The 16,342-nt window shown below is 40.9% G+C and overlaps 1 protein-coding gene across 1 annotated transcript in view; it reads left to right on the top strand.

The window, feature by feature from the left end:
• Positions 1-660: 660 nt before the first annotated feature.
• The window catches only part of LOC134601923 (extracellular calcium-sensing receptor-like), a 54,260-nt gene continuing 38,578 nt past the window's right edge, over positions 661-16,342 (top strand). Inside the window, exons 1-3 of the mRNA XM_063446428.1 lie at positions 661-915; positions 2,990-3,811; positions 12,543-12,770. Coding sequence (XP_063302498.1) covers positions 661-915; positions 2,990-3,811; positions 12,543-12,770 — 1,305 coding nt within the window. The remainder of the gene's footprint in view (positions 916-2,989; positions 3,812-12,542; positions 12,771-16,342) is intronic.

Here is a 16,342-nt window from a genome sequence, read left to right as displayed (position 1 = left end):
ATCAAAATCACATTTTTGAAATCTCATGCAAATTGAAATGCATTGTCTATTGGCCAATATGTCACATTGTGCTGTTCTACCTATTGCCGGCTTCCCTTTACGATCAACCAGGCTGCAGACTACATGGATCTGATTTAATTGGACATTCAGAGAATGGAGATCTGTTAATAGGCGCAGTGCTCCCCTTTCATATAGACAGATATGTGGATAGGAGTCAAATATTCTTTACAGAGCCTCCTAAAAATAAACCATGTACATTGTAAGTTTTTTTTTCCAGGATTTAACTTGTTCCATATATGTTTATTTTGCTAGTCTATAATACTGAATTCATTTTCTCCTGTTTTTTTTTTCATTCTTTTTCCTCAGTTCTCCCATTTATATTTGATTATTTATTATAGATATATACATATTTTAATTATTTATATGTATCTTATTTAACATAGGTAATAAAATGTTGTTTGCATACATTTATATCTTTTTCCCCTTTTAGCTATTAAGTATTCCATCATTCTATTCGTCTGCTCTTTCCTATACTAGATCATAGCTCTTATGTTGATGATAATTTTGTGTTTTTCCCTAAAAATAAATAAATAAATAAATTAATAAATACATAAAATTATACCTAGGTTTAGATATCAACGATTTTTGCAGTTTTCTGCCATGAGATTTGCTTTACATAAGATCAACAGCCTCGACCTGCTCCCACACCTAACATTAGGATTTCAAGTCTATGACTCATGTACAGGACTTCATCAAGAGCTGGATGGTACCCTGAAAATGCTAACGGGTCAGAGGGAAGGAATCCCAAATTTCTCTTGCAAAAATCTGTCTCCTACGGTCTCAATTATTGGGCACTCAACCTCTACCTTCTCTATTATTAATGCCCACATGCTGGGATTATATGGATATCCTCAGGTAAGAAGTATAATGATAGCTTTGCATATACTGTTTGTACTTGTTGGACTTGTTTTGTGTACACCATAGACAGGGACAGACTGACAGCCTTCTGGGCAAAATTACCTCTTAGACCCCTTGAAATATATATATAATGTTGGTTCTTGCACATACATGCACATAGACAAGCTCACTACACACATCTTACTACAAACAGCACTAACATACACAATAAGCTCATTACAGACAGCTCACTGACATACAGAATGTCACTACCCACAAGCTCACTGACACATTCACAAGCTCATTCACAGACACACAAGCGTACTTCTAACAAATCACTACACACAAGCTTACCCACAGACATTCAAGCTCACTATAGAAAAATCACTACACACAGTTCACTAAAGAAATCTCACTTCACACAAGTTCACCAACAGACATTCAAGATCACTATAGAAATAATCACTACACACTGCTCATTACAGAAAACTCACTAACATACACACAAGCTCACTGACACACATACACAAGCCCACTAAACACAAGCTCACTGACACACACACAAGCTCAATGGCACATTCACAAGCTCACTCACAGACACACACACACATTCACTACTGAAAAATCACTTCACACAGCTCACTACAGAAATCTCACTACACACAATCTCACACACAGACATTCAAGCTTACTATAAAAAATCACTACACACCACTCACTACACTCACTACGCACACCAAGCTCACAACAGAAAGCTCATTGATATATACAAGCTCCAAACAAACCTCTAACTACACACAAAGTCACACAGTTCACTGACACACACACAAGCTCACTAGAGAAAACTGACACACACAGACACAAGCTCACTACACACAAGCTCATTGACATACACACACAAGATCACAAGCTCACACATCTCATTACATACAGTTCACTCACATGCACACAATGCCACTACACACAAGCTCACTGACACACTCACAAGTTCACTAAACACAAGCTCTTTGAACCACACATACATGCTCACTGAACACAAGCTCACTAACACACACAAGCTCACTAAACACATACACAAGCTCAGTGACATACACACAAGCTCAGTGACACACATACACACAGGTTCACTAAACACAAACTCAGTGACACACACACAAGCTCACTGACACACAAACTCACTAAACACAAGCTCACCAAACACATGCAAGCTCACTAACACACACATAAGCTCACTAAGAACACACACAAGCGTATTAAACACAAGCTCACTGACACACACACACACAGCTCACTAAACACAGACTCACTACAGACATGCTCACTGACACACACACACAAGCTCACTAAGCTCAGACTCACTACACACAAGCTCACTCACTCACACACACACACACACACACACACACATGCAAGCTCATTAAACACATGCTTACTAAAACAGGCTCACTACACACAGGTTCACTACACAGAAGCTCACCGACACGCACATGCTCACAACATGCACACAGAAGATCACTAGCACACAAGATCACACTGTCACTCCCCCTCTGCTGCTGTGGATGGAGAGCTGGAAGCCTGGAACACAGGCTGTACCTTACTGCATGGATGGGTTGGAGCTGGGGGCAGAGCTTGTGCTGCACGTGGGAGAAGCTTACAGGGGCCTGTAGGGGTTTACCTTTGACTCCACAGAGGGGAGGGGCTGAGGGAGGAGGACATTCTACAAACATAGAGCTCTCCTGCTGGGGAAGTTTATCAGAGACCAGGTAAGGAGAGCTTCCTGTTGGTCTTCCACTGCATGCTGCCTTATTTAACACTGGCCTGGTTGGGGAGATCCTCTGATCTCCCCAGCCCAGCCACAGCAGCTTCGGGCCCCTGACTGCCACGGGCCTTCAGTCCATGACCGCTGTGCCCGAGTGGTCAGCCTGCCCCTGAGCGTAGAAGTCTATAAATAGAAAAATAGTGTAGATTAAATCTATGATATAGTACTTGATTTGGTCTCCAAACATTTTATTCTCTAAAGTTGCATTTTATACACACTGTTTTCATATACAAAAAAAAAATTGACAAAGTGCACTTTGATTTTTCACTTTAGATTAGTTACTTATCAACCAGCTCTATCCTGAGCGACAAAACACTGTTCCCCTCATTCTTCAGGACTGTCCCAAGTGATGCCTTTCAATCCAAAGGTCTGGCACAACTCGTGTTATACTTTGGCTGGACCTGGGTTGGGTTGGTGGCTGTGGATGATGACTATGGGCGTCAAGGGATTCAGTTCATTAAGCAAGAACTCCTCAGAGGTGGAGCTTGTGTGGCATTTACAGAATATATATCACCAAATAATTTGGAACATATCTCCCATGTGACAAAAATCATCAAAGGATCCACCGCCAAGGCTGTCATTTCGTTTGCCAAAGATACTGACCAAGTTGTCTTTATGGAAGAGATGTTGAGGCAAAATGTAACAGGTAAAATCTTTGTTGCCAGTGAAGCTTGGTCAATCTCAAACTTGTTTACAATGGCAAAATATTCCAAACTACTGTCTGGAACAATTGGATTCTCCTTTCATAGCTCAACAATCCCAGGATTTAGAGAATTTTTTAACAGTATTCAACCCTTTAGTACGAGACAGGATCCATGGACTAAAATATTCTGGGAAAAAGTGTTTGAGTGTAAATTTTTTGACCAAACAATTCTCACAGATTCATGGAATAAGTCCAGATTGTGTACAGGAAATGAGAGCATAGAAAGTATCCAGAATATTTTCTATGATATATCAAACATAAATGCTGCATACAACATTTACAATGCAATCCATGTCATAGCTCAATCATTACATGACATGCAAACCTGCCAAGAGAACAAAGGACCATTTAGAAATGGGAATTGTTCGGACATCAGTTTTAAGCCATGGCAGGTAACAACCTCTCCGGGACACAAATACCATGACCTAAATACAATATTTTATTATAAGTTTTTCAAATGCAAAAGAATAACCCCAAATATGCAGTCAAAGCATTTTAAGAAGTCTAATAGATTAACAGCAGCTCAAAACAACACTTGTGTGGGAATGCCTCCTTACCTGTACCCAAATACAGTACAATGTAAAAATATATTGCAAGTGAAAAAAAAACTTTAAGAATATAGTTGAGTGCTATGAAATAATTGTCTTACTATTTGAAATTGTTTGAGTAAGTGAGTAATTCACAATGAGAACTTGAAAGACACAAAACTGAAAAAGTGCAAATGTTAATACAACAGTGGCAATATAAATGTGTTTAAAGCCACTCACATTGGTTAGAGCCTATATGATTGGCTCAATTCTCTGCACAATCATACTTTATTGTCAGCCTCACACCTATGTTCATAAAGTAATTCCCAGATCTCAAAAGAGTACAGAAAGATGATGGTAACCTTGCTCTGACTGGCGATAGGAAGAGACATTCCGCAGAAAGCCTTAATATTATTATTATTATTATTATTATTATTTTATTATTTATATAGCGCCAACAAATTCCGTAGCGCTGTACAATGGGTGGACTAACAGACACATAATTGAGATCAGACCACTGGACGTACAGGAACAGAGGGGGTTGAGGGCCCTGCTCAATGAGCTTACATGCTAGAGGGAGTGGGGTATAGTGACACAAACGGGTTAAAGTAGGGGAATTAAATAGTTTGTTAGAGAAGGGTTTATTGAGTGCTTGGTAGGTCATTTTTGACAGTTGCAGGAAAGGAGTCAAGGGGTGGGGGATGAGAAGCCTGCTGACAGTTTAATTGATACGCTTTAACGAAGAAGTGAGTTTTCAAAGATTTTTTGAAGGAGTGGAGGCTGGGTGAAAGTCTGATTGAGGAGGGAAGTGAGTTCCACAGAATAGGTGCAGCCCTAGAGAAGTCTTGAAGGCGAGCGTCAGAAGTGGGGATCCGGGCAGAGGATAGGCGTAGGTCTTGGGATGAGCGCAGGGGTCTCGACGGGACATACTTGTGTATGAGGGAGGATAGGTATGTTGGAGCAGCATTATGTAGGGATTTGTAAGCAAGTGCCAGAATTTTGAATTGGGCCCTATATCTAACTGGAAGCCAATGCAGGGACTGACAGAGCGTGGAGGCGTGGGAGGTGCGACCGGACAGGAAAATAAGCCTCGCAGACGCGTTCATTACAGATTGCAGCGGTGCAAGCTGGGAACATGTAAGACCGGTCAGAAGGGGATTGCAGTAGTCGAGGCGAGAGAGAACAACAGCATGAACCAATATCTTAGCCGCGTCCGGCGTTAGATATGGGCGGATGCGCGCTATGTTCTTGAGTTGGAAGCGACAGGATTTGACTATCGATTGGACATGGGGAGTAAAAGAGAGGTCAGAATCGAAAAGAACCCCTAGGCAGCGAGCCTGCGAGGTAGAGGTGATAGTAGCGCCGTTGACTTGGATGGAGACAACAGGAGTAGCAGCACTTGAGGGAGGAAAAACTAGAAGTTCTGTTTTGGACAGGTTGAGTTTAAGGAAGTGAGCAGCCATCCAGTTGGAAATAGCAGAGAGGCAGTCAGAAACACGAGTCAAGGTGGGCGGAGAGAGATCAGGGGAGGACAGGTAGATTTGCGTGTCATCTGCATATAAATGATATTGGAAACCAAAGGAGCTGATGAGTTTACCAAGGGAGGCAGTATAGATAGAGAACAGTAGGGGGCCGAGGACAGATCCTTGGGGGACGCCGACAGAGAGGGGTTGGTGAGTAGAGGCGGAACCAGAGAAAGAAACACTGAAAGAGCGCTGGGAGAGGTAGGAGGAGCACCAGGAGAGAGCAGTATCCCGTAGACCAAAGTTACGAAGAATGTGAAGAAGCTGTTGATGATCAACAGTGTCAAATGCGGCAGAAAGATCAAGGAGGATTAGGATAGAGTATTGGCCGTGAGATTTAGCGGCAATTAAGTCGTTGGATACTTTGGTCACAGCAGTTTCGACAGAGTGACCAGCGCGGAATCCAGACTGAAGGGGGTCAAGCAGAGAGTTGGATTCGAGAAAGTCTGTCAATCTGGCGTACACAACTCTCTCGAGGATCTTGGAGGCAAATGGGAGTAGCGAGATAGGGCGGTAGTTGGATGGGGAGTTGGGATCAAGGTTGGGCTTTTTCAGAATCGGGGTTACGGTTGCATGTTTGAAGGGTGAGGGAAATGTGCCAGAGGAAAGGGAGAGATTGAAAATGCTAGCGAGAGGAAGAGCAAGAGAGGGAGACAAAGTGCGGATGAGATGCGAGGGAATAGGATCGAGAGAGCAGGTGGTGGGGCGGGAGGACAGGAGCAGTGCAGAAACCTCTTGTGCTGTAGCAGGTGCAAATGTGCATAGGATGGCAGGGGGAGTGGGGTTGGGTGATATAATGATAGGGGAAGGAGAGAGATTAGAGATCTCTTTCCTGATTGTAGAGATCTTCTCAGTGAAATGAGATGCAAAGTTTGTGGCGGACAAGGTGGTGGAAGGAGGGGTAGTCACAGGGCGAAGAAGAGCATCAAAAGTGTGAAACAGGTGTTTGGGTTGATGGGACAGTGTGCTTATGAGGGTTTTGAAGTAGTTTACTTTTGCAGAGGAAAGAGCCATGCTGTAGGAGCGCAGCATAAATTTATAGTGGACAAAGTCAGATGCAGAGTGAGACTTTCTCCAGCAGCGTTCAGCAGTTCTGGAACATTTTTGGAGGTAACGGGTCAGCTTAGTGTGCCAGGGTTGTAGTTGGGGGCGCTTGCTGCGTTTAACTGTAGGAGGTGCCATGATGTCAAGTTGAGAGGAGAGAGTGGAGTTGTAGAGTGAGGTTGCAGAGTTAGGGCAGTTGAGATTTGAGATGGGTAAAAGGAGTGTTTGGAGTGTGGTGGAGAAGTGCTGGAGATCGAGGGAGTTGAGGTTTCTGCGAGGTTGGAGAGTTGATGGTGTTGAAATTTTGGTATGAGGTATGCAGATGTTAAATGTTAGCAGATGGTGGTCAGACAAAGGAAATGGATCAGTGGAGAGATCAGAGGTGGTACAGAGATTGGTGAAGATGAGGTCAAGAGTGTTTCCTGCAGTGTGAGTTGCGGAGGAGGAAATCTGTGTGAGTCCAAAGGAGGAGGTTACAGAGAGCAGACGGGAGCAATATCACTTCCGGAAGCTAACATCTAACATCCTTCAGGAATGCTCAGTGGTGGATTTCCTCCATGTGACCCCAGAAGAGGTCACAAAAAAAAGATGGATTGTTGTGACAGAAGAACATTGAGGAAGCCAAATAGAGAAAGTGTCTTTGTAAGGATTTTATCAGACTTTAATTAAGTGTATACTTTTAATTTGATTATTATTATTATAGTCTCAATCAATATTGGATTAGCACATGTGGTCTGTCAGCATAAATTCCATGTTTCAGGAAGCTGTAGAGGTCACCTTATTATTGGCACTATGCTTTTCGGCCAGGGATGCATTGTGCCAGAGGCGTAACTAGAAACCATGGGGCCCCAGTGCGAAAATTGCCCTGCCCCACCCCCTCTTTACGTCAACCCCCCTCCATCCTCCTCCCATACGTCTATCGTCCCCCTCCCATACGTTAGCTCCTCACCACACACATCCAAACAGATACACATGTAGACACACACATACAGACAAACATACACATACATACACACAGACAGACATACAGACACACACAGACACAGACAGACATACACACAGACAGACATACACACACAGACAGACAGACATACACACATACAGACACACAGACAGACACACACACACATATACAGACACACACTCACGTACAGACACATAGACAGACATACACATACATACACAGACATGCACATACAGACATACACACACATACAGACACATAGACAGACATACACACACACATACAGAAACATAGACAGACATATACACACGCACATACAGACACCCAGACAGACATACACACACATACAGACTTAAACATATACAGACACACACAGACAGACATACAGACAGACATACAGACACTCACATACAAACACACATACCTTTCCCTGGGGTCCAGTGGTGGCTCAGGCTGATGGGAGTCAGAGTTCCCAGTCTGACTCCCCCTCCTTCATCCCGCGTGGCTCCCAGTGGTTGTTGGGAGGAAGTGACCGGGGCAGTCACTTCCTCCCAGTCTTTGACATCATCAGAGGGAGTCCGGTCGGACTGTTAACGTGCGGATCGGTCCCCCTGGAATTACATAGCATCGGGTGACCCGAATAGCATGGGGTCCTTCAATGCGACCCCGGCAGTTATACCGTGCAGGCTGAGGCCACATTACTCAGCTGGCGGGACCCACGGTCACAGGGGTCCGCCTGAAGTGATGGGCCCGGTCGCAGCTGCAACCCCTGCGACTGCCATAGTTCTGCCACTGCATTGGGCTCTGAATAAGGTGGGGTTTATACTAATTACAACCTAAAACCAAAATCTAATTCTTACTACACTATTGGTACCCCTTCTTTGTCTTGTGTTTCTTTTGAGATTTGGGAGTAACTTTTTGTAGATAGGATGGTTCTGCCAAAAAAACACAATTATACAGAGGATCAAGCCAACCATATTGGCTCTAATCAATGTGAGTGGATTTATACACATTTACATTGCCACTATTATTACCAGTATTACCATTTGCACTATTTGCTTTTTTATTTTATTTTTTCATGTATTTATTATGAATTACCCACTTATCCAAAACTTGCAATTATTTTATAGTGTTCAACTATATTCTTAAGGTGTTTTTCACTTGCAAGATATTTTTTACAAGCTCTTCAAATTATTTCATATTTTTGGATAAATGTTTTTATTATTTTTTCAAATTATTAAAATATCCAGGAATATCAAAATATATATATAAAAAAAATATTAGCTTGATAATTTATCAAAAAACATTAAATCATTTTAAAAGTGTAGCTAGAAATATTAAATCGAGGAATATGTATGTAGCAGAATGCACACAACCCTTGATTTGATATTTTTGGATTGCAAATAATGTAATCATCATGGAAGCTCCCATGCCATACCCTCCTAGAGAGGCTTGAAGGCTAGCCTCATGCCCACAGACCATGGACCCCATCACTAGCTTTAAAATGATGTAAAGCATGTTGGAGTACATTGTGTTATTGTTGAGTTATTCTGTAGAATGTTGAACTGGATAACAGCTATTGTGTTAATTATTAGATTGTGGAACGCATCTTGGTGTCCAGCAGATAATTACATTGTCATGTCTTAACCTACTTATATCCCAGACACCAAGACAACAGAGAGAGAGAGTGGTTTGCATTGTTCTGGCTAAAGACCCCATGTTGTGTGCAGTGGTATGAATACATAAACAGTTCTCTTATTTTACCCAACACAACCAGTCTTGTCCACAATACTGGGGAATTGTACAAGGTTCAAGAGAGAAAAAAAAAATCACTTTTCCTGTAGTTTATAATCACGGTATGCTGTAGCTGAATCCAGGACCTGCAGAGGATTGCAGAAGCGGCAACCAAGGACCTAAGGGATTTTCCTACCTGTGACAGTAATATTTTTGGATAAATGTTTACAATGATTTTAATTATTAAAATATCAGAAAACACATGATATATATAAAAAAAGTATCAATACATAAAAACATATCAAATTATTACAACTTTAAAGTATTTTCAAAATATTAAATCATTTTAAAAAGTTATCCCAAAATATCAAATCGTTTTAAAGGCTCATTAAACAATATTAACCCATTAAGGACAGAGGCGATTGTACAAGTTCTGACCAAAACAAAACCTAGAATTTGACTATATGTCTGTTCAACCATAATTTACCTAGGTCATATTAAGTGCAACAACACTTATTAGATATCATTTTGTTCAGGGGCAATGGGGCTTTCATTTCACATATAAACATTTATGTATGAAACATAATTTTATATGAATAAGTGGGAGAAAATAAGAAACATTATTTTCTTAGTTCTGCATGGCATTTTAAATGTGAATACCATTATAATGTTAGCTCTTAGCATATATTTGTGTTCATCAATGTTTCATGACCACAACAGTACCCACCCGTGTACAGGTTTTATCCTGAAAAAAATCATCTCTTGACCCCTCCTGCCCCTCTAACTATCGTCCCATATCCCTTCTCCCTTTTTCATCAATACATCTGGAAAGACTTGTCTTTGCCAGTGTGTCTCACTGCCTCAATTCCAACTCTCTTCTTGACCCTCTTCAATCTGGCTTCCGCCTTCTTCACTCTACTGAGACTGCTCTTATCAAAGTTACTAACAACCTAATCGCAGCGAAATCCAAAGGGGCCACTACTCAATACTAATTCTTCTTGACCTCTCTGCTGCCTTTGACACCGTTGATCATGCTCTCCTTCTTCAAACTCTTTAATCACTCGGTCTCTGTGACTCTGTCCTCTTGTGGTTTTCCTCTCCAACGCTCATTTAGCATCTCCGTTTCTAATATTTACCTCCCCACCCCCTCATCCTATCTCAGTTGGAGTCCCCCAATGCTCTGTCCTTAGTCCCCTTCTATTTTCTCTCTATACTGCCTCTCTTGGCAAACTCGTTACCTCTTTTGGATTCCACTACCACCTGTATGCTGATGACACCCTGATATACCGCCCCTATTTAACATCAGATGCATCTAAGGTGCTGGTCCATGCTGCTGTTCTCTCTCACCTTGACTACTGCAATCCCCTTCTCAGTGGTCCTACATGTTCCCAGATTGTAATGAATGTGGCGGCGAGGCTCATTTTCCAGTCTGCTCGCATCTCCCACGCCTCCCTGCTCTGTCAGTCCTTGCATTGGCTTGCATTGCATCCTTGCTTAGATATAGCGCTCAATTTAAAATGCTGGTGCTTATAGTGCAGATAATGCTACTCCAACCTGCCTATCCTCCCTAATACACAAGTATGTCCCGTCGAGGCCCCTACGCTCTGCCAAAGATCTATGTATATCCTCTGTCCGTACTCCCACCTCTAATGCTCGCCTCCAAGACTTCTCCAGGGCTGCACCTCCTCTGTGGAACTCCCTTCCCTTCTCCGTAAGAATTTCACTCAGTCTCCATTCATTCAAAAATTCATTGAAAACTCACTTCTTCAAGAAAGCATATCAATTAAATTGTTAGCAGTTTTTTCTCCCCCACCCCCATGACTCCTCTCCTGCAACTGTCAAAATTACATAATAAGCACTCAGTGAATACTTTTCCTACTTCATACCCCTACTTTTACCCTTTGTGTCACTATACCCCACTCCCTCTAGAATGTAAGCTCATTGAGCAGGGCCCTCCACCTCTCTATTCCTGTATGTCCTGTTGTCTGGTTAGAATTACATGTCTGTTAGTCCACCCATTGTACAGTGCTATGGAATCTGATGGCGCTATATAACTAATAAAATAATAATAATAATATATCTCTCCTCCCTGGACCTCTTCCCTGCCATCCTTCAATGTGTCACTGCTTCCCTATCTTCCACCTCTGACTGGATGTCCTCCCTTTTCTGAAACTCAATCTCTCTAAAACTGAGCTCCTTGTCTTTCCTCCTCCTATTACTGACCCTCCTCTTTCACTCTCCCTTCATGTAAATCCATCCTTGCAAGCGCTCTGTCTTGGCGTCATACTTGACTCTGGCCTCACCTTTGAGCCTCACATCCAGTATGTTGCCAAATCCTGTAGATTCCATCTTAAGAACATAGCCCGTATCTGGCTCTTTCTTACACAAGATGCTACCAAGGAGCTTATCCATGCTCTAGTAATTTCCTGCATGGATTATTGTAACAGTCTGTAATGAATGCAGCCACCAGACTGATTTTCCTCTCTAGTCGGTCCTCTCACACCTCACGCCACTGTCAGTCCTTGCATTGGCTTCCTGTATCCTATAGAAGTCAATTCAAAGGGCTAACCCATACCTATAAAGCACTGAACAACTCTAGCCCTCTTATATATCATATCTGATAATCCACCCACCTCACAGGTGTGGCATATCAAGATGCTGATTAGACAGCATGATTATTGCACAGGTGTGCCTTAAACTGGCCACAATAAAAGAATGCTCTAAAATGTGCAGTTTGATCTCTAATCTCTCTCCTTCCCCTACAAATACTCCCTCCAATCCCACTTGCTCCACTCATTAGCACCCACAACACTGGAAGACGTATATGCTCTTCTTTGGTCTTCCCACCCCACCACCTGTTTCCTTGATCCTATTCCCTCATATCTCATCTACACCCTATCTTGTTCTCTTGCTCTGCTTCTCACTATAATTTTCAATCTCTCCTTCACAACCTCTAAAGTGCTAGTATTTTATGTTTTTTCATAGTTTGTAACTACATTTTAGAAAATGTTGGAGGTTTTGGGGGCTTTAGTCTATCTGTTTGTTTGTTTTTATTGTACTTTAGTGTGGTTATAATTTCTAGTGATAATTGTATAGTTCATTGTTCATGCTTGTAAATATGAGGTTTATTTTCAGTATCAGGTTGGAGCACACTTGTTAAATTAGGCTACGTATATACTTAGAAAATAGTTATTATCCAGAAATCTTTACACCGTGATTAATCAGAGGTAGGGTTTCAGACAAGGGAATTTATAATTAAATTCTATGGTACAAATGTAATCGCAATAAAATCCATGAATGATATTGTTGGCACCCTTTATCTGGTTCACAGCTGTCTCACTACATCCAGAATGTGAAAGTGAAACTAAGTAATGGAAGAGAACTGTTCTTTGACCAAAATGGAGACCCACCTGCCATGTATGATATAATAAACTGGCAAATGAATACAGATGGCACAACGAGACATGTGAAAGTGGGCAGCTATGATACTACTCAGGCCAATGGGAACAGCTTTCTTATCAATACAAGTGCACTGATATGGGGTACTGACCAACAACAGGTAAAAAAAAATATTTAATTCTCAATATTAATAAAGCACTTTAATCATCTACGGCCCTTTGCAATGGGCAACCATAAAACAGAACTAGAAGGTGACAGTAGAACTTTATACATTCAGGACCGAGATTAAAACTGAGAGTCGTGTTCGATGAGCCTTCGGTGTAACGAGCCTGAGGATTCTTCAATAGAGGTGTATTTATATATTATTAACGTACAGATGATGCCATACAAAGGTTAAATTACAATCCAGAGTTCGTAAAGGACGATGCTTGACATTTGTTTGGAATTGTGAGACAGGTTTTAAAGAGGTTACAAAAATCAAGGACCATTAGCCTATCATTTTACTGTTTATTGTGAGATATGGGTCACTTTTTCACTATTTTAACTCTTATAGACCTTGGAGCACATTTGTTAGCGATTTATATTTCACACATTAATCACAACCGGTTATAAAAATATTATTTATTATGACAAATAATTAGTAATAATATGTAACATGCATGAAAATATTCAGAGAATATCTCATATAAGAATAATAAAATTTCCAATTACAATGACAAAAATGACATGAAAAACTGTTATCTCTATAGTCAATCAGTCATAGATTTCTGTCAATTTTCAAAGAGTTTGTCATAGTTTGTAACAGATATAGAGGCATCAGGTAGTTTTAAATAGTTGGCATAGAGGCCCCGAGTTTCAACTTAGTCTAAATTAGCAACTTGTAGAAACCTCCATTAAGCATAGGCTCCCTCATGATATAATTAGTTGCTGGTAAGGAGTATGTCTTATGGGCAATTCTTATCTGATTCTGGATTTCAGTTAAACTGACCATCCACGTGTGTTGCTGATAATATGTTAAACACATAATGTAAATATCTTTAATACACACATCTAGTGTTAGAATTTAATAATAAAAAATAATCTATTCAAATTACTACTTTGATCATATATAAAAAATTAGCAAATTTTACCAAAATTTACCAATGTGGGATAAAAAGAAGCTACTATATGAATAATGATACTAATGTATGCTTGTAAAGCTTGAGGCATCAGAAGACTATTTTATGACAATACCATGACTATTTAATTCCTGGTAGCTTCCTGAGAAACGTTAGTCCTGGTCTCCTCCTATAAATTCTCCCTTTTAACCCCCTAGAATGAAACACTAAAAAACAAAAATATCCAAATTCAGTAGGAATTCCCTGGAACAAAGATGATGGACAATAATGGTTTAAAAAGGACCCTGTCAAATTATTACACCTTCTCATAAGGTCCAATTGAAGAGCCGCCTGACCAGCAAAACAAGTGTCAAAGAGCCAGTGTTATAATCTGAGCCATATTATTTAATTACTTCCTAGACTTTCTTTTTACCTGGGCCTTTTGTTTTTAGAGACTAATACATTTCTTTGGATATAATGCTAGTTATGAAAGGGTTTAGTTAATTTTCATGACTTGACATGTGGACACGAACAGATGGATGAAGTAGCTGCCCATGAAGGCACAGTAGTGAAAGAGCAAATGTTTTAGACAATGAGTTTAGATTAATATTGATAAAGGGCTATATATAGATTTTCTCACTCTTCCTGAGTGGTATACATTTTTGTCTAGTCCTCATTCTTGGATCCCCTACTAGAGGCATGGGAGTCTGAGGGTTCTGTGCAGTATACTGAGGGTTCTGTGCGGGCTATATATAGATTTTCTCACTCTTCCTGAGTGGTATACATTTTTGTCTAGTCCTCATTCTTGGATCCCCTACTAGAGGCATGGGAGTCTGAGGGTTCTGTGCAGTATACTGAGGGTTCTGTGCGGGCTATATATAGATTTTCTCACTCTTCCTGAGTGGTATACATTTTTGTCTAGTCCTCATTCTTGGATACCCTACTAGAGGCATGGGAGTCTGAGGGTTCTGTGCAGTATTTTATCGGTTCCTAGAACTGCACTCTTCTGGACAGCAATCTCAGCTGTCCACGTCTATTAATCTGGTGCTAAGTTTTGTTACTATGATGCTAGGATTAGTGCTTCAGGGCTGTCATTCTGTCCAACCACTAATAGGATATCACAGTGTGAGCCACATCCACTATCTGCTGGAGGTACAACCCGTGGAGAGGCATGTCTTGCCATAGAACCTCTTCTTTTCCTGTATCCTATATCTGTTGTTGTCTTAGGCATTCCTTTAGCAGTCCATGTTTGGGAGCCATCTTCATGATGTACTTGTGGATGCACTGTGTTTCATCCGGGACTCTACCCTTGACACTCCTTATGCACATACCTTCTTCCTTCCGGCTGGTGTTCAGTCTCTGAGTGTTTGATTTCAGGTGGAATTCTCAATTTGTTTCCAATATTTGGGCACTGACACAATTTTCATAATTTTGGTCTGGTTCTGTATGCCACCACAATGGATTTGAAATGAAACAGCCAAGATGCAACTGAAGTGCAGACTTTCAGCTTTAATTCAAGGGGTTGAACAAAAATATTGCATTAAAACGTTTATTCCAAGGGCACAAATGTAATTAAACAAATGAACACAATCATACAAAAAAATTTAAATCTTTAATACTTTTTCGAGAATCCTTTTCAAGCAATGACTGCTTGAAGTCTGCAATGCATGAACATGACTAAACAGCTTTGTGATGCTTTTCCAGGCCTTTGCTGCAGTTTTCTTCAGTTGTTGTTCGTGGGTTTTTCTGCCTTATGTTTTGACTTCAGCAAGTGAAATGCATGCTCGATCTGTTCGAGGTCATGTGATTAACTTAGCCATTGCAGAATATTTAACTTCTTTGCCTTAAAAAAACCCTGCGTTGATTTTACAGTATGTTTTGAGTCATTGTCCATCTGTAAAGTGAAGGACCATCCATCCAACTTTGCTGAATTTGGCTGAATCTCAGCAGACGATATATCCCTACACACTTCATAGTTTATCAGGCTGTTTCTGTCACATCATCAATAAACACTAGTGACCCAGTGCCATTGGAAGCCATGCATACCTATGACATCACACTTTCTCCACCGTATTTCACAGATTACAGTGGTATGATTTGGATCATGAGCAGTACCAAGCCTTCTCCATACTTTTTTTTCCAGTCATTCCAGTAAAGTTTAAACTTAGTTGTATCTGTCCAAAGAATGCTGTTCCTGAACTTGGCTGGTTTCTTTAACAGTTTTTTTTGGCAAAGTCTAATCTGTCCTTTCTACTTCTCTACTAAAGGATTATGAGTAGCTTGCACCTTGTGGTGCACCCTCTATATTTGCTCTCATGATGCCTTCTCTTTAGATATTTTAAATTATATGCTTACCTCCTAGAGAGCGCTCTTCACTTGGCTGGATGTTATGAAGAGGTTATTCTTTACCATCGTACAGTCATCCACCACTATTGTTTTCCTTGGATGTCCATGCCTTTGTGTTGCAGAGCTCAACAGTGTGTTCTTATCAGAATGTACCAAACTGTTGATCTGGCCACTCGTAATGTCCATGCTATCTCTCTGTTTGATTGATTGTTTTTTTTTTTAGCATAAGGGTTGCCTGTTTCACTTAAAAGCTTCTTTGCCCGCCTGCTGTGGGTTCAGAGCAATAGCT

Source organism: Pelobates fuscus, chromosome 3 (assembly GCF_036172605.1).
Source record: "Pelobates fuscus isolate aPelFus1 chromosome 3, aPelFus1.pri, whole genome shotgun sequence".
Lineage (NCBI taxonomy): Eukaryota > Metazoa > Chordata > Amphibia > Anura > Pelobatidae > Pelobates > Pelobates fuscus.
Note: the sequence above shows the minus strand (reverse complement) of the source record. Positions and strands in the feature narration are given on the sequence as shown.